This window comes from Apaloderma vittatum, unplaced genomic scaffold (genome assembly GCF_000703405.1).
Source record: "Apaloderma vittatum isolate BGI_N311 unplaced genomic scaffold, ASM70340v1 scaffold22858, whole genome shotgun sequence".
Lineage (NCBI taxonomy): Eukaryota > Metazoa > Chordata > Aves > Trogoniformes > Trogonidae > Apaloderma > Apaloderma vittatum.
In genome coordinates, this window is record NW_009730511.1 from 15,980 (window position 1) to 41,422 (window position 25,443).

A 25,443-nucleotide genomic window follows, 5' to 3' on the forward strand; every position below is an offset into this window, starting at 1 on the left:
TCCTTGTGCTTGCTCCTTATTTTGGGTCTATTGTTAAATCTTCGTAGATAGAGCGTGTGATACCTGACACACTAAGATACAGTGAATCCTTAATTTTTATACCAGGGCTTGTAACACATAGATACTTTTAAAATTAGCATGGCTGTTATCAAGGCTACTGAACCGTGATAGTTTGTGTTTTCAAAAGTTGCAAAAGAATAGTAACGATTCAAAAGATTGCTCAGAGCTGTTCATGCATTTTGCATTTTCAAAAGATTCTTTGATGTGAAATTGGCCATGTTGCTACAGCAGCAAGCTTCTATATATTAATTAAATATATGAACTAGATTTTTTTCTTAGTGTTTGACACAAAAAATATGCAAAACACCTTCTAAAGAGCATCTGATGTGAGAAAGATTTAAGCTTGCTACTTGGCTGAGTGTAGTCGAAGTGAGGAGTTTGTCTCTGAAGCAATGTGACATCACCAGACACATCAGTAAAAAGGAGAAATGTTGGGCTTTGTTCCTGTGTTTCCCTCAAGTTCCTGCTGCTCAGCCCACTACAAACCCCTCCGTGTCCCTGTCAGCCCTGGATCTTCCTGAGCTTCACATGGGAGTTCCTGGGAGGTGCCATGAGCTCCGTCCCCACATGGGATATGGGAACCCACCTCCACCTTTGCCAAAATGCCTCAAAATTGAGATACCTCAGATTTTTTTGCTGCCTCTGTATGTTTTTTTTCTCTGTGTCACCAACCAATGTCTGAGAAGTTAAGCAGACTGTTGATCTTGTGCTCTCCCCTAAGGTCTGCCCAGGCTGGTCAGTGCCCAGCACAGGGTGCTGGCGGCCCCACACTCTTGCAGGAGTGCGGAGGGATAATCCTGTGCGTCGTAACTTTGGCACCTCATGTGTCACATGGGGATTTATCCCACCTGGGGACAGCAGCACGAATTTTCCTGCTGGCATGGGTGTCCCAAGGTCTCCTCACTTTCTCTTGATTTCTCCACTTTGGTTTTGTGTTGGGAGATGTCCTACTTTTGGAACGCCTAAATTTGTATGTCTCTGATGGACCCTCATGGCTGCTAAAATCAGTATTCCAGAGTTGTATCTGTGCTGCTTTCCTCTGCTGAGCAAGTACACTGCCAGAAAAAAACAACCAGTGCCTTATTTTATATTTTATTTATTTTCTTCTTTTTTTTCCTCTTTTTTTTTTTTTTTTTTTAGGGAAAAACTAAAAGCTAGAGATGCCTTAAAGGGTATAGCTCATTTTATGGGCTTTGCTATTGGAACTCTAAAAACAATTATTTTTTCTTCCAGAGAAACTTTTTGCAAAAATCAGCATGTAAACAAGAAGCCACTTCAGCCTCAGAGGCCATGTCATTTTTTCCTCAGGGCCACCTCGCTCACAGGTCTCCGAGATCGGGCTGAGGGTGCCTTCTCCTCCTCAGCACCTTCCCCCTGAGGGTAGACTACAAAACACAGCTTCTGTCCCCAGCATGTCATGGACTCTGTGAAGAGCAAACATGTGGGTAGTTAATGGGGGATGTTCAAGCTCTTCTGAACAAAAGTGCGATGCTGGGGCGATGATGTCTGTGAACGAACGTGCATCTTCCTGGAGAGGCTGCCTGCCCCAACTGCACAGCCAACCGCCCCCTCCAACCCTCTTCAGCTCCAGCACAGCAAAAGAACCGCGTTTGCAAAGCAGGGGCAGGTTAAGATAGGGCAGCCTTAGGGATGCCCATCCACAGCCCTTCCCCGGCCACTCGCAGAGGCTATGGGCCGGCTGGGGACCACTGGTCTTGGGGAGCTGCCAGCAGCAGAACCATGGTGCAGCTGGTGAGAGCCCTCCAGCCAGAGCAGGGCTGCAGAGTGCTTGTTTCAAAGTCCTCACCTTGGAGAAAACCATTACAAGCCAAACATAGCCAAAACATAGAAGACCTATGTGCAGTTTAATTTTAGGTGAGTGCTAATGTAAAGGTTTCTTATCTTTTGAGTATGACATAATTCATCAAGCCATGCAGGGCTTGTGCTGGTGTCACAGCGGGAGAAAAGCAGGGCGAGGGGGAGGCAAAGCTCTTGGCCATTTATTAGCCCTGTTGTGTTAGCTCATTTAGCCTTCATGTGCTTAAAGTTACACTCCTGTATCTGCTCATCAGCTGTGAGCAAGCTGAGCAGATGGGGAGTTGCGCAGGGGCGCAAAAGGAGGCAGATGTGCCCAGGAATGAGCAAAAGAGTTGCCCAAAGGCAAGAACTCTCTGGACGCTTTGTACCCAGGTGCTGCCTGTGACCGAGAGCGGTGGTTGGGCTCACATTGGCTGTTTCCTGGCTCTTCTGGAGCTGATGTGCCAGAGGTGAAGCAGATCCCTGCAAACCCGAGCACGAGAGTGGCCCCAGGAGCGCAGTGAGCCACCGTGGCGCTGGCTTACCTATTAGCCTATTTACACACTTTGGTTTATTTCTCCAGTAGACTCCAAGGAAAAACACTGGCACTCCAGTTAAAATGATAATGAGTCCAACTCCACAGACAACCGGCTCGGAGTATAAGCTGAAGATCAGCAGAAATGCCCAAAACGCCAGGTAAGTGATGGGGACGAGGAGGTTCACCTACCAGGAGAGAGCAGAGCAGAGCGCGACTGTGCAGAGCAACGGCAGTGGCTGGCTGGTGGCGGGGGGCTGTGGGGGGCTGCAGCAGCTCTGCGGCTTCAGGGCCTGCCCTGTGGGTTGTGCCCCCTCTTCCCTTCTCCTCTGTTGTCCTCTCTGCCCGTCCCAGCAAGTTCACAAGGGGTCTGCCTGTGTATCCAATGGCATTCTGGGACATGGTTTGGGACCTTAAAGTATTACCACTACCTCAGAAAATAAACTGCTCTTCAAAATGTGAGGATTGAGACCTCGGCGTGCCTCTCCCACCCTTTGCATCACTTTTGCAAGCAAGAGAATTAGCTTTAACATCGTCACCTTGATAGGTCTGAAGATTTTGGGTTTCTTCCAGCGTAGCACGATCAGGCCCATAATTGTTACTCCATAGCAGAGGTAGTTAATAAATGACACGTAGTTGATTAGCGTGTATGTGTCTCCAACAAGCATGATGATAACAGTGGCCAGACACTGCAAAGAGAGAAGCGTAACCTTACTTGAGTTGTTACTAGAAAAGGTAGCTTAAACCCAACAAAAACAAGCAAAAAACATCTTAGAGCAGTTAAACTCCTTTTGTTCATGGGCCCTGCCAGGTGTTAGCTGCCTCCTGCAGTTCTGTGCATTATAGTGGAGCTGTGCCACCGGCACTGTAGCTGAATGGGAATTCAGGGTTATCTGGGGCATGCTGAAGCCAGAGGCCAGAAGGTCTGTTCATAAATACCCCAGGGTGCTGGCAGAGGTGGCTCTGCTGCCTGTGGTCATGCAGGCAGGACTGGGAGGACTGGCAGAGCTCTCCGTCACCCCCACTCCACTCATTTCTGTTGTGTATTTTAAAAGCTATTGAACCCTGTGGTAAGGACTTCTGATGAAAGAAGGGTTTCTTGAGGACTGCCGTGTTATGCTCAGTGCACTGCATTGTTGCAGGTGCCTTGTGTACTATAGAGAATGAGAGCTTTGCCCTTTCCTCCTGCTGGTTCACGCTGCAGATGACCGACATCATTAAACTTTTGGGCAGTACTTGTGTTCAGAAACTGGGTAGTGGAAATTTCCGTGCCTATCCTTGCTTGTTTGTGCTGTTTTTATGCATAACTCTATAAAGCCAGGAGAGCTGACTTGGGCACAAGGGGGTTCCTCTCCAGGTGCTGCACTCCTGCCTGTTGTTACACAGGAGGTGAGCTGAGCCCCTGCCTCCACCACATACCAGTCTTGCGAACATTTCTCCTGGTGGACAGAGCCTGAGGGAAACTAAATATCCGAATCCCTCTAGAGAGCACTCAGGATTTTTGTCTGTGTTACTCCGGTCTCACTTTTTGCTTATGTCCTTTATTTATTAATTAGCTGTTTCGACAGCAAAGTTCTCTTGGAGGGAGGGCTTCTGCACCACCAGCACCAAGAATTAAGCCCCACCACAATCAAACGACCCTTTGGCTCCTCTGTTCAAAGCTTTGAAGGCCTACCAGGGACATTTCAACACCTTGAACAGTCTCACCACAAAACAGATTTAAAACAGGATGGTGTTTTATATTTGTGTCATGTAACACGTTCACTGCTGGCCTCTGATGGGCATATGCTGTCGTACGCACACGTGACCCTCTCCTGTCACTAATGGGTTTTGCAGTGATGCCGCTCAGAGCAGGGAGATTTTGTGCCTAGACGATGCTGATATGTCAGACCTGCTCACGGTGTGGGTGTGATCCCTGAGCTGTACGAAGCTGCGCCCCATCATTGCCTGGCCACAGCCGCACGGCAGGGGGGACACTGTATCACAAAAACCCCTCAGCCTGTTTATTTTATGTTCGGCTTGGCCCCTCAATTTTTGCAAGGACTGGTAAAAATACAGGTCTCACTGGTGATGTTAGAAAGGCCTTTCTCCGTGTACAGAGCAACCTTTCTCCACGCAAAGTGCTGGGTGTGATTCAGTGGAAGAGAAAAAGGAAACTGATGTATTAATTAGGTTTGCCGAAAGTCTGACCCAGTTTGCTATTGTAGCTGCTGACACTATATTATTTTTATATTTCTACTTGTTAGAAATTAGTATTTCTTAAAAGCATTTTAAATACCCTGAGCTGCATTAAAATGCCTTCAAACGATGAATTGATATGCAGCGCTGGTTCTGTGATTTGCGCTGTAATTCAAGGGGAATGGTTTGAGCAGAGGAGGGGGCTGGCGTACACCTTGTGGGTCAACCACCTCGGCTCAGGTGTTGGGGCTGCTCGTGTTAGGGCTGTTTCACAGCGAAACAGCCTCTGAAACTCAGTGTGTTATTTCAGCCAACGTATTTTTAAGGACAAAGGAGTTCTCCTTCATTGGCATCAGCCAACATCACGTAGTCTGGCTTCACAATTGGTAAAAGCGTATGAAGAGCTTCATTTCAAATAATAATGTCTGTAAGTAATTAGTATCATAGAAATTTACACTGTACAAAAAGTGAGAGAAATCTTCCTGCGGAAGCACACCAGCAACCTGACCAGCCCCAAACCCTTCCAACATTTGGCCTGTTGGTTTCTGATCTTTGCAGGTGACCTCTTGTCTGTCTGACGTACCATCCAGCACATCTGTTCTCAGGGCCGCTCTAACCATTGGCCCTACTTCATTTTTTTTACCCATAGAAAAGAAATATCCCCGGTCTTCAAAGCACTGCCCAATCATCCCTCACAAGACGTCTTGCTCAACTGGAGTAAATAACTTCAGGAGCATTTTGTCCCCTCTCTGGGACCTGCCACATCTCTCTGGCTTTGGAGGTGGGATCTAAACCAGCCCTGCCTGACTGGGCTTAGCAGTGACCATGGGGATTTCCAAATGTTTGTGGAAAGCAGGCAAAATTGATCAAAAAAGCTCATAAATGAAGTATCCTTGTTTCAAAAGCCAGTGTCTATCTCTGTTGTGGTTAGGACAAGTGGTAATGAGCTTAAATTGCAGCCCGAGTTCGGTGTGAGGGAGATGCTGCGGGCAGGAAGGGCGGCTGCTGGCAGGAGGGGGCAGTTCCAAGGCTGAAGGCTGCTCCTTCCCGCCAGCACCCACCGGCAGCATGCCAGGCCCGCTTGCTTCTCCTCCTCTGGGGTAAAATGGCCTCTCAAGGATTTCTCCAGCTCTCCTCTCCATGATTTTGTATTTCTAAAAGCAGGTTACAGGGCGACAGAGCAGCGACGGCAAAACTTACACAGACGAGCAGGGCAGGGATGGGTGTGCAGTTCTTGACATGGATCATGGCGAGCAAACTTGGCAAATGGCCTTCTCGGGCACCGGAGAAACATAACCTGGAAATAACAGCGGTAATGCTGAACCCACTGTGTGCACAACAGCCTCTTCAATCTCTCTCTGTCTTTCCCCTGCCCACATCAGTCCTGCCGTGGAGGGGAGCTGTGGTCTGAGGGTGCTGGGCTGTGGCTAGGGGGACGACTAGTGAGGGCCTGCGGAACCTGACGTGAGTTATTTAAACTAAGTTATTTAAACCAAACCTCTCAAGGGTACAAGGCCTTTAACAGCTAATGTCATCTGTGAAATGAGCTGTTCCGAGATGCTGAGTTACGCCTGAGGAGGAGGACTGAAATCTGTGCAGTCCCTGCCTGCTGGCCAGGGTGGGATGAATTCTGTGATTCTGTGAATACTGTGATGGTTGTGTGGTGATCAGCCATACATAGCCGAGGCATAAACCCCCTCATAGATAATACTTCCAGTGTCAAAATGGCTTTGGATAAGGTTTAACATGCCTTCAGATTTCACTTTTAAGTGCATAACCTGTTACATATCCACTCAGATTTGTTGCACCTCATACCCATGAAAGTGCTGAGATAAATAACTTTCCCAAGGTACTTAAGACTTGGGTTGGCCCTCAAAAAAAAATTTTATAACTTTTTAATTAAGTTCAGAGGGGCCAAGTAATATAAATAGACTTTATGGGCTACAATATGGCAGACTTTACGGATTCTACCCCCACTATCAGCAGTGTGCATGAAAAGCATCTTGCCTGAAAGAAGTTTTTGCAGCACGGGAATGAAAATGTCTGTAACTGGGAAGAGCACGAGGTCCTAAAACTGCTCATTGAGTGAAGCATATTTTAGCTTGTAGCTACTGGAACTTTATTGATGTGAAATTACTTTGGTTCCACACTAAAGCCATGTTTGGCTCATGCCATGAGTTATTCCACATCTGCAGACACTTTTGGTAGCTTGTAAGGGTTATTTTGCAAGAGATTCCTCAATTCAATATTACATTTGCTGATTTGAAACAGAGCAATTCATAACTGAATGTATCCAACATGCCCATCAACGACCTCATGCTCTACAACATCCAAAACATCTAGCTAGCATTTCTTTAGCAAAATAAATTAAAACAGCCCCTCCCCAAGTTAGATAACGTTCATAAAATTGTACTCCATCTAACCTTGATGAGGTAAAAAGGTATCCATTTATTCCTCCAAATGTAGATAGGGCCACTGAGACTGGCATAACCCAGGAAAAATAGCCCAGTAACTTTTCACCAAATGTCTAAAGCAACAGAAGGCAGAGAAACTGAAATACACTGCAAAGCACAGAACCGAAATCAAAGTGTATTTTAGACATCCAGGGAATGGTTTACTTACTACCGCCACAGCGTTGGAGGACAAGAGCTCTTGGGGTGACATGGCAGTGAAATATGCAATGTTGGTGAACGTATACACAAATGTCACCAATGGGATGGATATGAATATGGCACGAGGTAGGTTCCTAATAAAAGAATTAGGAAGGTAGATAAGAAATTACAGTCATGCACAGTGAGACCACAACAACCGTGTTCGGGCTGGAGGAGGTCACCCAGCTGGGTGGGTTCATCAGCTATTTCTCTGGAGGGGAGCAGCACTTCCATCAGCTCCTTGACTCACTGCAGGCTGGAGAAAAGGTGCTACAAAACACCATGTCTGCAGGGGAGATCTCTGGAGCAAAAGTACCATGTGCTCCCTTTAGGGTCTTGGTTGAGATGGAGGTAGCACGTTGCTGAAAACCGAAATAGCTGTTTCTCGAAAGCCCTGTGTCCAGGCACCACTGGTGGAATAAAATGCCTTGTTTGGCTTTACCTTCACCTGCTCAGGAAAGGACAGGGATCCTGTCGTTCAGATGGCTGCCTTGGCCTGTCCCATAGCATAAGCCTGATCTCATTGTCCAACTACTTACAGAGGTACTTGACCTCCAATCCAGAGACCTCCTTGGAGGTGGACACTTGAACCATTCTGCATCTAATGCAAAAATGCATTTTTCTCCATGGTTTTAAAAACCCTATTTAATCCTTTTGAACAGATTTAGTAGAAACAGGAAGTTTTTTTGTTTATCCAACTACTTTTTTAGTTTCCCCCCAGAGGCTGCAATAATAATAATAATACAGGCCATTCACTCTTTTTTTTCTCCTTATTCCTCAACTAAGTCCATATTTGCCTCATTTAAGTTATAACTTTTCATTATTCAGCTTTGAAAATATGATAGTCTATTAAAACACTGGTGTTTTATTGAGAGAACAGATTACCACACTTTCTTTATTCCTGCCAAGATCTCTGGCCACGCACTTTGCCACTCACTAGTGGGAAGGCGTGTGCAGAGCTGCTCATAAGGCTGCAGCTTTAATTCATTCCCATCCAGGCTGTGTAATAGCTTGAATTTCTCCTTGTTTAATTGCTGTTTGCATTGAATGCCCAGAAATAACTAACACTCCAAGAGCTGCTTTTGGCATTTGTCATTCCACTTCATCAGCTCAGAAGTGTTGGAATATTTGAGCTCTGCTTTGCTGAACTAAAATTCACTTCCCCTGCAGCTTTCCCAGCCTGCCCGTGACAAATCATTTCCAAGCCCCTTCCCATACCCAGGACCAGCAGTGACCCGACATCATGTGCCCGCAGCCGCGCTGAGGCACAGAGCACTGCCTCCATCACATCATGACTTCAGTATCCTCTCTCAGGTGCCTGTGGAAGATCCCCCCAGTGGTAATTCAACATTTTTCTAATAGAAGTGACTCTCTCTGTATATCCTTGTGTGTCATCTCATCAATGATTAATATTCTGCTGTGGAAGCACCACATGACTGAACAGTGCCATAAAGATACTGCTTTGTCTGTAGCCTAGTTTGATTCAGCTAATTATTTGCAATTTCAGTCTTTCTTTAACTCTCCTGCCATTTGTTCTAACCAAAAAATCTCCTTCTCCTTTAGAAAGACTGATCCCATAGACATTGGAAAGACATCACTGCAGCTTATTAAATGAGTAATATTACCAGATGGCTCCAATGTTTCAGCGGTTCAAGAAAATGTGGATGGCATGGAAATGGATACTTGCCTGCGGGGATCAACCAGCTCTTCTGTTACATAGTTCAAGAAGTTCCAGCCACTAAACGCAAACGACCCTTGAAGAAAAGCCAACGCTAAATGCCCCACGGATGGAGTCATCCAAAAATTGAATGCATTGCTTGGTGTCAACTCTTCATAGTTTCCTGCACAGAGAGTGCAAGCAAGAGGTTAACCACACCTACCTTCCAGAGACACTGGAAAATAGGTAAACTTTTGCTTTTTATTCTTTGTATTTATTGTTTATTCCTTACTGGATTTGGGACTTGGTGCTCTTTGTGTCACCACAGGCTGGCATTGCACTTGCAGTGCTTTCTGCCGGAGGCGGCTTGGGCTGTTCCCCCAGGGAGCCCTCCCTGCCATGGCACCCCTGTCACCACCACGGCTCACGGGACACTTCACCAGCCTGCGCTATCTGACAGCGGCTTCTTGGCAGGATGAATTCCTGCCTGCAGTTTTCTTTCATGACGGTTTGCTGTATTTCAGTAGAAATACTGAAGCCTAAAATGTCTAGGAGGCTGGAAGATTTGTCAATGCTGTGAGACTATTGCCACTGAGAAAACAATTTTCTGCTCTCTGTAAATGCCATATTTTGTCTTCCTTTATATGACTCATCATATACACAACAAAAACACTGTAAGCCTTTTATGTTTTCTGCTTTCCATTAAGTTGGTGAATCTATAAGACTTTTCTTTCCTATTTTAATCCTAAAAGTGACTTTTTGTAGGAAACTGGACTAGTGGCCAAAATGAAGCAGGTGTCTTCCTGCCCTGGGCAAGGCATCACTTACTCATTTTACACTTACAGCATTTCAAATTTAAGAAACATACAGCAGATTAGAAAAATTCTGTAAATATTCCTAACATCCTCAGCTGCCTTCCTTTATCCTATCAAAACTCCAAGGTGGGCCAGAAAGTGAGGTGCTTAAGGGGATACAGCTGATTTCTCTGTTGTGCCATCCTCTCCACAGCTGTGTGAGTCTACAGCCCCACAGCTTAGCTAAACCCAGCACTCCTTTGGGTCAGTTTGTAAAGAGGAAACAGTGCAGTAAGTAGGAAAAATCAAGTCTATCAACAGTACCATACCCGTGTTAGAGCTGTCTCACAGAGTACCTTTAAAGATCTGTATGAAGCCCACAATTATGATAAGGGCCAGGGCTAAGAGTTTTCCTGCTGTGAATATATCCTGAATGCGCGTTGCCCATCGAACGCTGGAGCTGTTCACCCAGGTCAGGAGGACTGGAGAGCGAAAGACTGAATTCAGTGAAATGAAATTATGTTTATTTAAGAACACACAGTCAAAGCATTGAAAAACACAGACAGATGCACATGTTCCTCTAGCACGGCCGGGAGCGAGGGTGAGGACGGTTGCTTTTTCCTAGCAGACTACCAGCTGCGGGGGCATTCCGGGCTGCCAGCAGCCTTCTGCCCTCGGGCACTGTCGGTCAGGGCTGCCCCCAGCTCTACAGACTGTGCCTGAGCAGTGCTCAGCGTGCAGGGATCACCACGTCCTCACGGAAACAGTGAACACCTTCAGTTGCCGTAGTCCTGGTTTGATTTTTGCCGGCTCTGTAAGTAATTAATGCAGAGCTGGTGGTGTGCCACGCTTCCTACATGCTCACATTTGTGAAAGTAGAAGACTAGGAGGGGCTCAAGCGGTGGTGGGCAATCCATGCAGGAGCTCTGCAGGGAGCACAGCGCTGCCCCATCCCACAAGCTCACCTGCCGCCACCTTCCCCGGGACCCGCAGGGATCCAGGAGCCGTTGTGCCCCGCTCCAGCCCACTGTTCTTGCTGCGGGCAAGTGGGAAGGGACTGACTATCCCACACTGGAAGTGGTGCCTGTCTTTGGACCTCTCCGCTTGCCTTTTGGGTTGTGGCCATGACTCCAACCTGGCTGGAGCAGCCCCTCAAGTGGTCCCATGTAACACGGAGGCAAGCTTTGTGTGTGCATGAGAAGCAAATACTCACGTAAACACACCATGGAGAGGATCCTGGAGGCATTATAGGGAGGGATACAGTTAGGGAAGACGGGCTGCAGGACATAGTTTGAGAAGGTCAGTGAAATGACAGCCAGGCTGGTTGGGTACATGATAAGCACTGCGCTCCACAGCAGCAGAAATCTGGAAAGACAAGAAAAAGCACAAGAAAGCAGAGGTGGGGGTGTGCTGGAGGAGGTAATGCCTGCTCAGCTGTGCAGTGCTTTGGGGCAGCTCCTGAGCCATCAAGACTGAGCACCTTCATCCTGTTCACACCTACAGTCACCTACTTGTGCCTCTCCTTACCCTTTTTCCCATGTTCCCAACAGAATCAGGAGTTTAAATTAATCATCTCTAACTAAGCACAGTTTAGGGATGTATGGAAGAGTTACAATTATGGCCAGTGGACACGCTTTGATTTAGCTCTGTATGTCAAAGTGGAAGCATCTCTGTCACTCCTGGGCTGACCTGTTGCTGCAGCCAACGGCAGTTCCCAGGTTGAAGGCATCTCTGGGGGGTTTCAGTAGGGCTCCCAGCTCTGGGCCAGCTGTGCTCTTGGGGCTGCCACCAACTCCCTAATGGCTGTGGGAGGTTTTCTTGTCACCATGTGGACTGGGTCTGTGAGGAGGGTCAGGGCAGCTTGGTGCTGCAGTACTCTGCTGGGTGTGTGCCTCCAGCTGTCACTGAAGGCAATCACCAAAAAAGGTACCCTTGCAAAAACAAAGTGTGAGATACTTCTGTTTCTCATTGTGGCACAAGGGAAAAAAATGCTTACCTTATAAAAGCAACAGTGGATCTGGTTAGTGTTTTAAAATATTTGAAGTGTTATTATTTCTGCAGTGAGAAGCAGTCATTGCAAGAAGGGGAAATCCCTCTTGCCATGTACATGCACACACACGCATACACTTTCATGTACATGCACAAATGTATTGTGCAAGAATGTCCAGCACAAATGAGGACTGGAAATTACATTTCCCCCCCAAATGGTATAACTTCTAAATTACATGGGTTACTCTTTTAGAGGCTGCTTCCTCCCAGCATGCTGCCTGGTGCCAGCCCTTGAATCTGGCACAGCTGGGGGAGGCTCTCCTTGGGCTGTTAACCTGGAGGGAGTGAGTGCTGCTTTCTGCGTGCTCCTTGGGCTATGGTGGTGAGTGTTTCTCAGTCCCATCCTTCACTTTGCCTTGTTGTTTCTGAGAAGTATGGGGCAATCTGACACTTCCCTTTTCTTATTAACTACCAGAGAGTTAATTTGGTAAACTGGCATGATGCAAGAGCTGGCTACTTTCCCAAAAGGCGTTTTTTAAAAAAAAAATTTTTGTGGGCTTCTTTCCCTCCTCCTTTCTCTTTATTTTTGTTGTGGGTGCTATGCCCAGTTTGGGGTAGCTCCAGAGAGCCTCTCTTGCTGGGTGAGTTAACCCAGCTGGGTCCCACTGAAGACTAAATATAAATTAAAGGCTGCAGTATTAATTTTCTGGTAGGTTTAGTATGCTGGTGGCACTAAACGAGGTCAAGTTCAGCCTTTGTTGCCCCCGTGTAAGCCCCAGCTGTGTGTGTCTGGCTGTGCTGCTGGGGCACTGGCGTGGCCCATGGGGTTTGGTGGGCAGAGCCCACCAGCTCTTCCCTATCATGTTTATCATAGCCCATACAATTTGTGTAGGCCAAGAACTGTGTTCAGCTGAAAATATTCTATGGGGAGAATAACTCTGAAAACAGTATTTCAGACAAAATTGGCCCTTGCTTCTACGTTGTAACACGTAGTGTGTTACAGTTGGTATTGGGTAGAATGCAGTTTAAAGGGAACATGAATAATTAAATAGATTTGTGACATTCAATTTGTTTCATGCTGAATTGAAATATATGCAGGACTGATTAAAGTAAATGTAGAATTTTAGCAGAGAGTGACAAAGTTACACAGTCAAATAGGAAGCTCAAATGAGAAATGACATTAAAATAAGAAGGAAGCTTGCCTAAGATGTAGACCCACTTTTATCCTGGTTTTCCAGGTAAGTTTTAACCAGAGGCTGGTTCTTAGAAAAAGATGGTCACTCAGGTCACACTCCCTTCTTGAGCATCAGCTGTTAGGGCCATGGTTGCACAGCTGAGCCCCTGCCTTGCTCTTGCAGTGTGGTTGTGGCTGCCCGGGCAGGGCCAGGAGCCGAGCATCCAGCTGCTGGGGATGGCAGCTCCTGAGTTCTATCGCTGGTGGGGAGCTGGTATTTGCTGTGGCTGGCAGGCAGGAATCACTCTGAGTCTTCTAGGAAGTCTTTGCTTTTAAAGGACCACCTTTTTATCATCTGTTGTGTAGAAAGAGTTAAGGGTACAATTTCCTTAGCAAAGAAAAACTATTCCAGATCAGCTATAATTAATTTAAGTGACAAGGGCTGAAATTTCTCACAGACGCAAATGAGTTTCATATGTCCTTGCTATTGCGTTGTGCGCAATCTGACAAATCGAGGTGCAAGCCAAAGGGCTGAAGGTGTGCTTTCTGTCCTGGGCAGTCATGCAGGTGGATCGTCACCAGCCCTGGGAGCCTGAAGTCCAGGTTGCAGCAGGGAGATGCTGCTGTGGCACACCTGCAGTTACTTTGCCCAGCTCTTCAAATAGAAAGTGGAGGCACTACTGCCCTGAGGGCTGAGCTGTGGTACTGAGGGTGCCAGGAGCTGAACCCTGTCTGATAAGCTTTCACAGTTACTCCGTAATTTACAGCACTACAAGAACCTGAGAAGTTAACTCTTCTGTTGCTGACTAAGTGGTCTAACCTTTAGAAATAGGCTTGACACAGCTGAATGCAGAGAAAAAGGAAGGTGTAACTGCTCTTGTGATTTTTTTTTTTTCCTTCCACCTTCCCCTCCAAACATTGGAGTTTGCATGGAAAATCTGAGCTGCTGCATATGCTGATGGCAAAAGGGCTGGTAAAATAACCTCCCTTTCCTGTATTCTGAGCAAACCGTGGTGGTGCATAACAAGTGTTGGCAGCTGCTAGCTGGATGGCCTCTGCTGTGTTTTTTGTTGTTGAGTCTGATCCAAAGTCCATTGAAGTTAATGTCTATCCTCCCATCGATGTGCATGTGCATTAGATAATGTCTCTAATTAGGTTTTTTTTTTTCCCCTCATGCTGCAGTAAGTGACAATCTGTGGTGAGACATGCTGCTTTAGGGGAGATGTGGCATTCATGTAAAACTGCCAGTCATCGCTGGATCAAAACTCAGTTTTTTACAGTGATCTCTGCCTAATGATTTCCTCACCTGTGGAAAGAAAAGAACAGCATGGTTTGATCTGGGCCCTCCCTTGCCTCTTCCTTCTCCCCCAGATGGAGTGGCTGGGGAGCGTCCCTTCTGCAGGGCCATTGGCACCTGAGTTTTACCACCACCACAACTTTCAGCAGCATTTCATGCTCTTTTAGCCATAGTCAGACTTGGAACAGGGCTGCTGTTCTGCAGCCAAGCTTCTGCCAGCTCAGATGGCCCTGTCCTGCCTCTTTTTTTTATTCCATTCACCTTCTTACATCACATCTAGCGTGTTAAATTTTTTAAAATTTATTTATGCAACCAGCTACATCAATACTGCCAGTCACAGAAGCTGGAACACGTGTGCTGCAATGACTGTTACGGTCAAATAGTACTTATTTGTTCCTTATACCTATGCAGGGAAACATAATAAATGGAGAGGATTTTGGGAGGCAGAAGTTCGACAACAGAAGTGAATAGGAAATGTAGTGGTCTGGGTGGGTAGGGCATGTGCTCCCATAGTAAAATTTTTTCCTATGAACAGACCGAACAATCAGATTTGCCATTGGGGAAATCCTTTGGCAGATGCACTAAAGCTTTGCGTGCTGAATTTTGTTATTTGCTGTAGAAGGACTAAATTAGAAGAGAAAATTTAACTTTGAAAATTGAACGAGTTGTTTTCCCTCAGGGGAAAGCACAGTATGGGCTCCCGAAGGGCCCCTTTCAGCTCAGAGCCCCACGTGTGAGTGCCAGTTGAGGAATGGGCTCTTCCCAAGTGGAAAACTGAAGGTGCTTGGGAGTTTCCCAAAGCTGCAAGCTTTCAGTGGTGGCTCAGCAAAGTGAAGCAGGACACAATCTCAGCCTGGCTTTACTTGAAAATATGACCGAGCCCCTGCCTTTTTACCTTAAAACCTACCCGGGGGCTTCTTGCCTAACACAACCCTTTGTCATACTTATGACATGGTTTATTTTCTGAGGAGGAAAGGTAAAGTCCCTGCAAAGCAAGAATGGGAACACTGCTTCCCTTCAGGTGACAAGGTTCTGCTTTTTTGATATTGCTTGAGCATCACAAGCTTGGACACCAAGTGAGCTGCTGCCAGACCAGAGAGTTCCCCGCTCTGGGAGGTGAGAGCGTTGCTCTGTCCCCACGTAAAGGCTGGGTGGTGATCAGTCAATGGGCATGTGGTTTGTTACAGCAATGGCATAGCCTGGTGCTTTCTGGTACTGTGTAAGTTCTCTGAGCATGGTGTGGAGTGAGCTGAAGAATAACTTAATCTGGCTTTAGTTGTGCTTGATTTCTAAGTACTTTCCTTTTCTCCCCTGGAAAGCATAATTCTTTTGGCTTTGTGAAACTCTGATGGTTTCTGGCCTCCCTCACAGCGATATTCCCAGGATAGCACTTGTGACCACTTGTGCTGTTTTATGCTCTTTCATTTTCATGTTCTTTGCTTGCAGACCCTGTTCTCAGGAGCAGGTGATGGGGAAGCTGCTGACTGTCTGTTGCAGCATCCCGGGGGGTGCTTTGCTGTGCAGCTCCTGCCCCCTGTGAGAAAACAAACCCCAGTGAAGATGAGTTGAGATTTTCATTAACCAAGCCAATGTTGTTGTTACCTCAATCTATACTGTTATGCCAGTGTAAATTTCTGTGCAAAGTTGGACAGCGTTCAGAGGAGTGATTCGTCCGACTGAAGAAACAAAGACTTTCATGAAACTTAAGCAATGGCTTAAGTCTGACTGGAATCAGCAAACGACCTTGTCACCTAATGTGTTTTCAGGAATCAGCAAACGACCTTGTCACCTAATGTGTTTTCAGATGCTGGCTGTGCCCAGTGCCTGGGCGGCACTGCAATGAGGCAGGCATGAGCAAGGGGAGAGCCCATGGGTCGGGGTGACAGCCTGCCTATGTTACACCTGTGCTTATGCCTGGACTTGATGTCACTTCCAACCTAAACCATTCTATGATTAGCTCATCAGTCAGCTCAGCTGTTAGGAGCTTGTTTTCCATCTCAAATGAGAAGAAATATTCTTTTGTTTTCCTCCCTCTCCCTTCTCTAGTTTGCAGTTATGGTGCTTATCTTTTTACAAATAAAGCACCAACACGTGGCATGGCTTCTTTACTTGCGAATGAGCAAGCTGGCCAAAAAGTTTTGGTGCTTCTCTAGTGAGCTGTGAGTACAGGCTGACAGTTCAATTTTTCTTGTTGAATAAATGAAAACTCTGCAGTCAAATATAAATGATGACCTCTCCTCACTTGTCCCTTCCTTAGCCATGCTACTCCGTTAGTGGTATTTTCAAAGAGAAATCATTCCCTGAGTTAGCATTTCTCCCCTCTTGGTATTTACAACACTTGTTATTTTCTACAGTTGCAGTAGGTGAAGCAGTGCTATAAAGCAGCTTTGGTTTATGGCAAGTAGCTCCAGCCTGGCTTCCCTGATGCGTGAAGCTGCTCGATATGTGGTTCTCATCATTCATGGCTCACACACAGGAATGTCACTTGGCTACAACATCATTTACAGCGTCGTTCTTTGCTGTCATGGACTTTATTGAGTCAGAGAGGGAAGTGAAAGCATCCGCTGCCTTCCCTCTGAAAGCAGCACCAGGAGGTCTGCGTAGGGGCGATTTGGTATTTCTAATGAGAACAGAAAGAATGATTTTGCAAAAGCATTTTATTGACAAACGGGTCCCTGTCTCTTCCAAGTCAGATATCTTTTCCACACAAAATACTTAATATAAACATGTTTTCGAATTACTTTATAGAGATAGGGTACTTACCCAGCTAACCCACCAAAAATCTCTGTGACGTAGGAATAATCCCCTCCCGATTTGGGGATAGTGACTCCCAGTTCAGCATAACAGAGCGAGCCAAGAGCAGCCACCCCGCCGCCAAGCACCCAAATTATCAGAGCGAGTCCCACTGAGCCGGTGTGCTCCAGAACTCCTTTTGGTGAAATAAAGATCCCAGAACCAATGATATTACCTGGAAAGGACAAAAGATTTGCAGTAAGGTAAAAGAAAATGAGAAATACACTTTGCCTCTTTTCTAATTTAAAAAAAAAAAGTCCAGAAAAAAAAACAAACCCAAGAAATCCCCCCCAAACTCTCTCTTCCAGATTTTGCATGATTGTATTTTATCTGATTATGTCCTGGGGAAGGCATTGCAGTTTATCAGCAGTCAAGGAGGGTAACCATGTGCTCAGCTCTGCTGAAGCCTGGTAAGACTTGAGTGGGCATCTGCATTTGCAGTGTAGATATGAAAATAAAATACTGGATACCCATTATTAATGAAGTAATGTCATCTAAACCAGCTTCCCTGCAGCCTTTGAACCTGCGTGTCATCAAATCTAAGCTCTCTTTATCCCCTCTGTTTTATAAATGCCTTTCAGCTCACAGTGTATAGCAAGCTCCCGAAACACAGCCAGCTATGCCAAATTTTGCTGCGTTTGGCTTCAATTCTGTCCTCGCATTTCTTAAAGTAGCTTCTGGAACTGTGGCTCATCCAGCTGGTCTGCCCCGGTTGTGCTCATATGTAGCTGTGACTTTGCAGCACGTGTGTTGAAGCAGATACTCTGTCTGTGGTTTGAAATTAAATTAAGGCAGAAAATAGACAACTACATCAACTGACAAGCAGGTGGCTGCTTCCTGGCAAGAGCAGGAGGGTCAGAGACTGCGAAGACAGCCCTGGAAATGCCAAATCCCTGCTGGATTAAACAGATGGTTTGGGGCTTCTTGGAGCAATGGTCTTGCCACAGGTGAAGCCATTCCCTAACTATTAAAGTGTTAGTGTAGCACTGCAATGGCAAACCAGAGAATCTGACTAAATACAGTAATACGTAATGCAATAAAGACACATTTTTGGGATGGAGTGATGGAATGTGGGCTGTGCTTTTCCTGTTTGCTGGCACGTCAGCTTGTGAAAGGGCACTGTTGTGTACAGGGGCTGTGCCAGGTGTAAAAGCTGGCTTTTCAATACTACAACTGAACCACGTTACAAAGTGCCCCCAGGCAGCTCAATCTGCGATGCCATGGCTTCAGCTAAGGCTATCAAAACACAGCAGTAAGGAAATACTGGTATGGATTAAACCAAAATCAGTTTTAAAAGGCATGACATCACTGAAAAAATCTTTTTTGTTTGACTTGTCATTTTCATTTGTAAACTCTGCAACTGGCCATGTTCGCCTGTCTACGAGTGGGCAGGTCAGAGTCATTTTCTTTTTAGATGAAAGGTAAGAGCCACAGCTGCTGTTTTAGGAAATACACTGAAAAGCACTAAAATTTTGACAATGCCTTAAAAGCAATGTTATTAAATCTTATATCATCCCTGAAAGCCACGTAAAAAGTAAAAAGATTTGCTGGTGTATTGTTAAAAGGCTCAGCTCTGCAGCTGGTCTGGCTCTGCAAACCATCCTCAACATGCTCTTCCGTGCCTTCCCAGAGAGGACGCTTTCTGGAGCATGACCCATGGGGTGCTTCTGTACCGGTGACACAGGAACCCTCCTGCTACGTCCGACACCATCCTCGGCAGATGGGTGCAGTGCTGTGCGAAGGCTGGGGCTATCTCAAGGGGTGCCACTTAAAAAAAATGGCAAAATGCCAGACAGGGGAGGGTTTCTATTTGGGAAAGGGCTGCATGTGCAAGGAAACCGATTACAGGTCAACTTGAAGGCTATTTTAAATGTTCCTTTTGGCACAGGAGACAGTCATGCAAATCCCCTCCTTCCACCCCAAAGAGGGGCCCTGGGTGCAAGGATGCCCCTTTGGTGCTGTGGCTCACGTGTGGAGACACAAGGAGGTGTATGATGGGAGCAGGAATACTTGCAAGGGAAAAGGAACAGCCAGCCCTGCCTGCCCACGCTTTTCCCTCCTTCCCCTCCGGAGCTGGTGGCTGGGTGGAGCTCAGTGGATCTAAGCTCAGAGACTGTAAAATATGGTGTGAGGGATGGAAGTTTTCTCTGGAGAGGAGCTGAACAAGAGAAGATAAGTCTGCAAGTATACAGAAAATACTTGTAAGGAATATGGTTTTTTATGTGAATCGGTGACTTCTTTTCATGTCCCAAATGTACAGATAAGGTTAAGCCAGAAATAAATGGCTTAAATGGCGATGGAGGAGCTCAAGGGTAAGGCTAGGGAAAATCTTGCCAGTATTGAGATCTTTAGCCATGGAGGTAGTCCCTGGGAAAGACTGAGCTGTCTCCCACCTATGGCCTTCCAGTGCAGCTAAGACAGACAGTCACCAGGACTAGAAGCAGCTTCCATGCACTTGGAAAAAAAAAAAAAAGATCAGAGGAGGGACGTAATGTTATCAAAACTTGATCATACTAGAATAATGGTAAAAATAAATATAGCTATCTCTTAGCTGAAGTAGCATAGGGAGCCCTAAGCACTGCTGCAGCATTAATCACAGCAGCTTGTGCTGAAGGAATGGTTTTTGATGCAGATGAGTCGCACAATATTATTCATATCGCTAATAGATTTGTTCTGGGTCTTCCCTACTGGGAAGCTACATCGTTGGAATGGAGTGGTGAAATCTTTCAAGAAGATAGATGATAAGTTAATGTATTGCTAAAGCATCCATAATACTTGATAAAATTTATGGGGCTTTTTGGTCATAGTTTCTCCTGCTGGCTGAAGTATTGCAACATTTGTATTTAAAACAAACAAACTCTGCCGGAAGACTGCTTGTGCCCTGCTCAAGAAATGGAACAAATCTCAAATTTAAGCTGAAAAGGAAATACCTATCTTAAGAGTTTAAAAACTGTCTTGACAGTCTTTGGTGCTGCTGTGTGCTGCAGTTGTAACAGTTATGCCCATGCATATGGAGGAAGGCCTTAAGTTATAAAGTACTCTTCAAAGTGATCTGCTACCTGCTGGCATAGATATCTGTGTATGTCTTTTTCACAGATTGATGTAACTGAAAACACTACAGTTTTGGGAGGACCCAGTGGTATTTTGAGGAGCATGCTGAACTTTGGATATACTGCTTTTTATCACAACAGATCTGTAGGTTTTAATTGCCAATTTTGGGATGGGAAAATACTGCTTTCTGACAACCCAGTACCGAACAAACAGGAATTGCCCAAAACCAGAATATCCCATAAACGAGTCCCCTGGCTCCTTTCATGCCACCTCGTCCTCCTTAGTGCTCTCTCTCACCTTAGCTCAGGTTTGCCGCTATTTTTGGCAGCAAGCAGCAAATGCAAATACTCATCCTTCAGCAAGATCTCGGTGAGAGATTCCACCCTCACGCTTTGACACAATGAAAGGTGACTCAGTACATGGAGAAAGGATGAAATCCAAACACAGCATATCCAAACTGATAACGGATGAGAGATCCAGAAAACTCTCCAAGCTGATGTGCAACATCACAGCGTGGTGTATCTGCAGACCCATGCTGTGTGGGGCTAATGGGGTGACCCCCATGTGCTGCTGTGGTGTTCACGCTGTTGAGGGTGTGTGAGCTGCCCGCCCCCTTGGCTTTCTGTACCTGCTCGATAGGCAGACCTGCCGGTGGCCTGGGGTGGGTGGGGAAATGGGGAGTGAAGCTGGGTGATCAGGCCACGCTGTGATCGACTCAGGGAAGAGAGAGACGAGTCCTGGTATGACCACAGAGATAAGGTGGCGGCAGTTGTCTGGCACGGCAGTGATAAAATGCAGTCTAAATGCATAAACGGATAGACTATTATATGTTTTTTAAATACTTGCACTTGGCGCTGTCAAAGGCCTCGATCTCTGTGAGCCTCTTGGGTTTCCGCCTCTAGGAAAGGGCTTTGCTTGCGAGGGGCAGCAGGACTTTTAGTCGACCCAAATTGTTGCAGGGAAGAGGTGTCAGTGGCACAGAGGGTCTTAGAGTGATGCACCTCCTGTTATGGCAAGTCTGTGCAGGTCTGTACTGAGCTGGAAAGAGCCTGTACTTTTTTTTTGTTTAAGGGTAATGTTTTCTGGCTGCAGTTACCTGAAGGAGCAGGACAAGAAGGAACAGGCAGCTTTCTGGATGGTCCTTCCATACAAACATTAACAGGATTTTTTTGTTAAATTAATCATAGTTTGAAAACATCTCATATCTTTCATGAATGAATAGATGATAAGGCAAAATTCTCTTCCAAACTCATTATGGATTTTCTATTATTTTGCTCTTGCGACATGTGCAAAAGCTGTATCAGCAGGAGTGGAAGTGCTACGCCCCTTCCGACAACAAAATGTTCTTATGGAAATCTGCCATGAATGTGGTAAATGTGCCTGGGAAGTGCCTTTGCTTCACTTGGTGTAGGACATGTTTAAAAATAGATACGGTGAGGATGCTGAAATGCTCCAAGAAAATGAGATGTTAAGTGCCTTATGAGAAGTAATTTTCAGGAGGTTTCATGTTCGTTAGCAGATGTTCTTAGGCCAGAAGGCTTAGCAGTAAGGCAGATGCTTTACCTACAAAGAGCTGTTTCAAAGCAAGCCTTGGCCAGCAGGAACTGGATGGAATTTGGTGAACAACTCTGGAGCACGAAAGAAATTGGCTGTGCAGATCAGGGAGGTTGTCATTACTGTGCTCATCATGTTGGGGATAATTTCTTTCATCTTTACTAGCCTAAGTACTCCTGATACCCACTGCATTTATTTTTCCTATGGTGTGAAGGGATGAAAAAAATTAATTACTTCTTGCAAACCAGCCACTTTGTCTACTCTTTCATGGCCTCTCCTAAAACTTCTTGTTGCAAAACTGCTTCTTTGAACCAAAAGGAAACTGATGCTTGAATTTCATATGTTCATGCCGCAGACGTATCTTACAAATATCATACAGAAGAGGCTGTATAGACCTATGTGTATATATTTTTGTTGTTGTTGTTGATAATAATACAGCCTTAACACTGCCTGGGAGGTATGAGCCAATTATTGGAAGTTGTGTGGCCAATCCCAACAAATCAGTACCAAGTAATCACAATAAACAGCACCTCATCTAAAAATAGCTAATGCTTGTGCTAAATGACGAATTTCCCCTGTGGAGTATATTCTTGTTGCAACTTCCAGATCAAGACTAAGGAGGTACTGAGGCATTCACGCCTCACGGCTGCTGGGGCAAGACAGATCCATAGCTGGGTTGTGGCACTGTGTGCCCCAAGTCCCTGCAGATGTTCTGCGTGTTAAACCAGCCACAGCAGTGGAGGATGGAGAGAGATGGAGCCACATGAAATGGGGCAGGTGAAGAGTGCCAAGGGAGGGAGAGCAGGATGATGAGCCTGAATTTGCCTCTGTCTGCTGGCCCAAGCCTGTTCCCTTGGCACGTAAAAATGTTTCTGCTAATAATAAAAATATAATAAAATATTACTTGCTTGCTCAGCCCTCTCATATTCCTAAACTTAAACAAGTATCAGTTTTCAGCAGAAGCTGTCCTCAGCCCAGCACTGTATTGTGTAGCACCAATGAACCTTGAAAAGACATCCTGCAAAAATAGTGACCTCTGGAACAAAATCCTCTTTCTGCTCTAGTCAGTTGAAAGTTTGTAAAAGAGAGATTTGAGATCCTTGAACTTAAATTCTGTGAATTCCTTCCCCTCCTCCCCCCCCTTATTCACAATAACAATGGTTTTTGATGGTGGCGAGGAGAAAGGTGGACCTCACAGCTATGCCTGCTTGATGTTAAAGAAAAGCATTTTTGTTCTTGACGTAGAAAAATTGGCCTATAAAATTGTTCATGAGCTGCTCATTGGTGTGAAAAGATGGCCCCAGCAGGACTGCCAGAGCCAGCAGGATCTTGGGTGATCTGCTCCCACATTGCTATTTGCACACGTTTGCTAAGATACTGGACAAGATTTTAGATATTTCAGGCTATTTTACCTGCCTTCTGTGTTTTGTAAATTTTTTTTTTTTAGACTTCATGGTTCAGATTTTGACAATTTTCCAAAGCAACTCATGACGTTTAAGAACATAGTTTGTAAATAAAAGCCAAGGTTCTCATGGAATAATACCACTTCAAGAGTTATTGTGAAAGGGGGGAAAAAAGGCAACAAACGCCTAGATACAAGAGATGACAAAATATTATGCCATGTATGGCAGAGAGTGCATATTGCAGCAGCTGACTCTGGTGAGACAATACAATGCAGATAATAAAAGAAAAAATCCTATAATATAGGAGTTTATGCTTTTAAACTTTTTAAAATACTGAACAACCCTTTTTCTAGCTCCACCTTGTACGTGGGGCTGTAACCTGCTGCTGGGGAGTTTTGTCAGAGACTGGAGCTCGGTCTGTCCCCTGTGAGCTGCGCTTGCAATCCCAGCAGCTGGAGTGGCTGTGACCTAGTGCACCTACTGGTGCCGCTGAGCCCACTGGAGGTCGGACAGACACAGACCATCGCTGGTAACATGGCACTGCACTGGGAGTGAAGAGGGTGCAGTTCCTACCAGCCACGTTCCATCTCCACTGACTCAGTAGAAGTGGGTCCCACACCAGATTTTTGCAGAACAGAATGCCAACCCACTCACTCTTTCAAATTTTTGGTTCCTTATCTAATGTTTGGGAACTTCTGTCTTTGTAATTTTGACATTAAGACCTGGCCCTGGGTTGGGTTTCCCAGACCAGTTGTTCACATGTGCAGCTTGTTTTGCTTGTAAGTCAGAGCCTCATGTTGAGCTAAATCAGTTGGGAACCATGGTACTGACCTGAAAATTAGGACATGGGGCTTTACTGAAAAATCCAGAGTTTTCAGTTCCCTTTGGCTTTTGAGCTATGAGAGTGCATTTGGGCTCAGGTTTTGATGTTCAGTTTAACTATGGGAGTTGAAACTCATCCTTTAAACAAAAGCTGAATTCTCATGTAAAACACATCAAGAACTGCACTTTGAAGGAAAACTCTAAACATCACCGTGAGAAAATAAAGGGATCTGGTAATACTTTGCATATTCACTTGGCATGCAAAGTCCTCAGGGCATCTTTTATTTATCTGCAGCACACAATCCACCCAGACTGTAAAAATAATGGATCTTGCAGACTGTTGAATGTATTCAGGAGTTCTTTTAGGAATGGTGTTACTGATTTGTATTTAGAGACCATAGTTCTGATAAAACTAAGCAATTTCCTGTGTGGTTAGCAAAGAAAAATACCACTCATTCCTTTTTACTGCTTGTTCATTTCTTTAAAGATCTGTTGTGCATCTGAAATTCTGAGTGGGTCTGTAATATGAAAGAGAAATTTGTCTAAGCAGCTTTATAAAGGCGAAGTGAAATATTAACAACAAAGAAGTTCTGTGCTTTTCCCCCTCCCCAGTCAGGTAAATCACTGTGTGACTAGTTCTTCAGTGAAGGATTACAGGGGGCAACATTCCTGAAAAACTGTGTACGGCTCATGAGCCATAAATCCTGCCAGACTCCTGCTTTCATCAAGGCTGTTTATTGTCCTCAGGAGCTGGTGCTCCAAGGCTTGGTGGCGCGCCGTGGGGAGGAGATGCCGTGGGGAGATGTGATGTTCTAACGCAGCCTCTGGCAGAGGGGAAGCTCACGTTACCTGCCTGTCCTGCTTCCTTCAGCATCATTGCGGGGCCATGTCCTGTGTTTATTGCATCAGAGTGAAAATTAGGAAGACAGTAGTTGATCACAGGAGTCAGCATCATCAGGGATTATATCCCCAACTGTATATTAGGTGTTTCATTGCCACAGTTTTAACAGATGATCCAGGTACGTGTCTGGGTATCTCATCCATGAAAGGCAAGTCCAGCATCCTTTCTCAGTGCCAATGTGAGGAATGTAAGCCGTTGTCACTTTTTTATGAAGCTGTAGAAAATGAGATTTTTTTTTTTTTCTTCATGAAATGCTTGAGGCCAACCTGGTTTCAGTTACAGCTTTCTTTTGATATATTGGTATATTGTACCATCAACAGCAGATACAGACAATTTTCATGGGTAGCTGCAAATGGAAGAATAATCCAAAGTCTACCCATTCTCTCAGGACACCCACACCTAAGCAGACATTGTTCAGGCCAACAGGATGACAGTCTGTCATTGCTTAAAATAGCTCTCTTACAAACAAATGCCAAAGTTTTGCATCCTGCCTAGGCGTTAATAAATAAATATATCTTATCTGAGTATGAGATATTGTAATATTTGAGATTACTGTTTAACAACAAAAAAATTTTAGTCAAAAGGAACTGTGCTTTTAAATAGCATTCAGAAAACTCTTAATGAAGAATGGATGAAGAATAAAAGAATCTATAGAGCTTGGCGTTAAAATAATAGCCATTTAACTTCGTAACCGAGTGAAAAAAATCTAACTGTTGTACCAGTGGAAAATGAATTATGGCTCTTCTGCTAATATGCTTGCAAAAGAAAAACGGCTATAAAAATTATA

At 45.3% G+C, this 25,443-nt stretch overlaps 1 protein-coding gene across 1 annotated transcript; it reads right to left on the reverse strand.

Annotated features, from left to right (window-relative positions):
* Nucleotides 1–1,195: 1,195 nt before the first annotated feature.
* On the reverse strand, nt 1,196–24,632 carry SLC7A10 (solute carrier family 7 (neutral amino acid transporter light chain, asc system), member 10). The gene is made up of 11 exons (XM_009874846.1): nt 24,605–24,632; nt 16,896–17,100; nt 10,886–11,037; nt 10,029–10,154; nt 8,909–9,062; nt 7,193–7,316; nt 6,994–7,097; nt 5,771–5,867; nt 2,932–3,081; nt 2,403–2,580; nt 1,196–1,484 (listed from the first exon to the last, which is right to left on the reverse strand). Exons 1-11 carry the CDS (start codon nt 24,630–24,632, stop codon nt 1,354–1,356), a joined length of 1,449 nt encoding a protein of 482 aa, XP_009873148.1. The 3' UTR covers nt 1,196–1,353.
* Nucleotides 24,633–25,443: the final 811 nt, after the last annotated feature.

What these genes read in the sequence shown, in the direction of transcription:
- SLC7A10 (XM_009874846.1), bottom strand. Translation starts at nt 24,632, where the DNA reads ATGATGCTGAAGGAAGCAGGACAGGCAG. An exon ending in CCTCTCCATGGTGTGTTTAC is followed by an intron (nt 10,155 to 10,885) that starts GTGAGTATTTGC and finishes TTCGCTCTCCAG; the next exon opens with TCCTCCTGACCTGGGTGAAC. An exon ending in GAGCTGGTTGATCCCCGCAG is followed by an intron (nt 7,317 to 8,908) that starts GCAAGTATCCAT and finishes TTCTTTTATTAG; the next exon opens with GAACCTACCTCGTGCCATAT.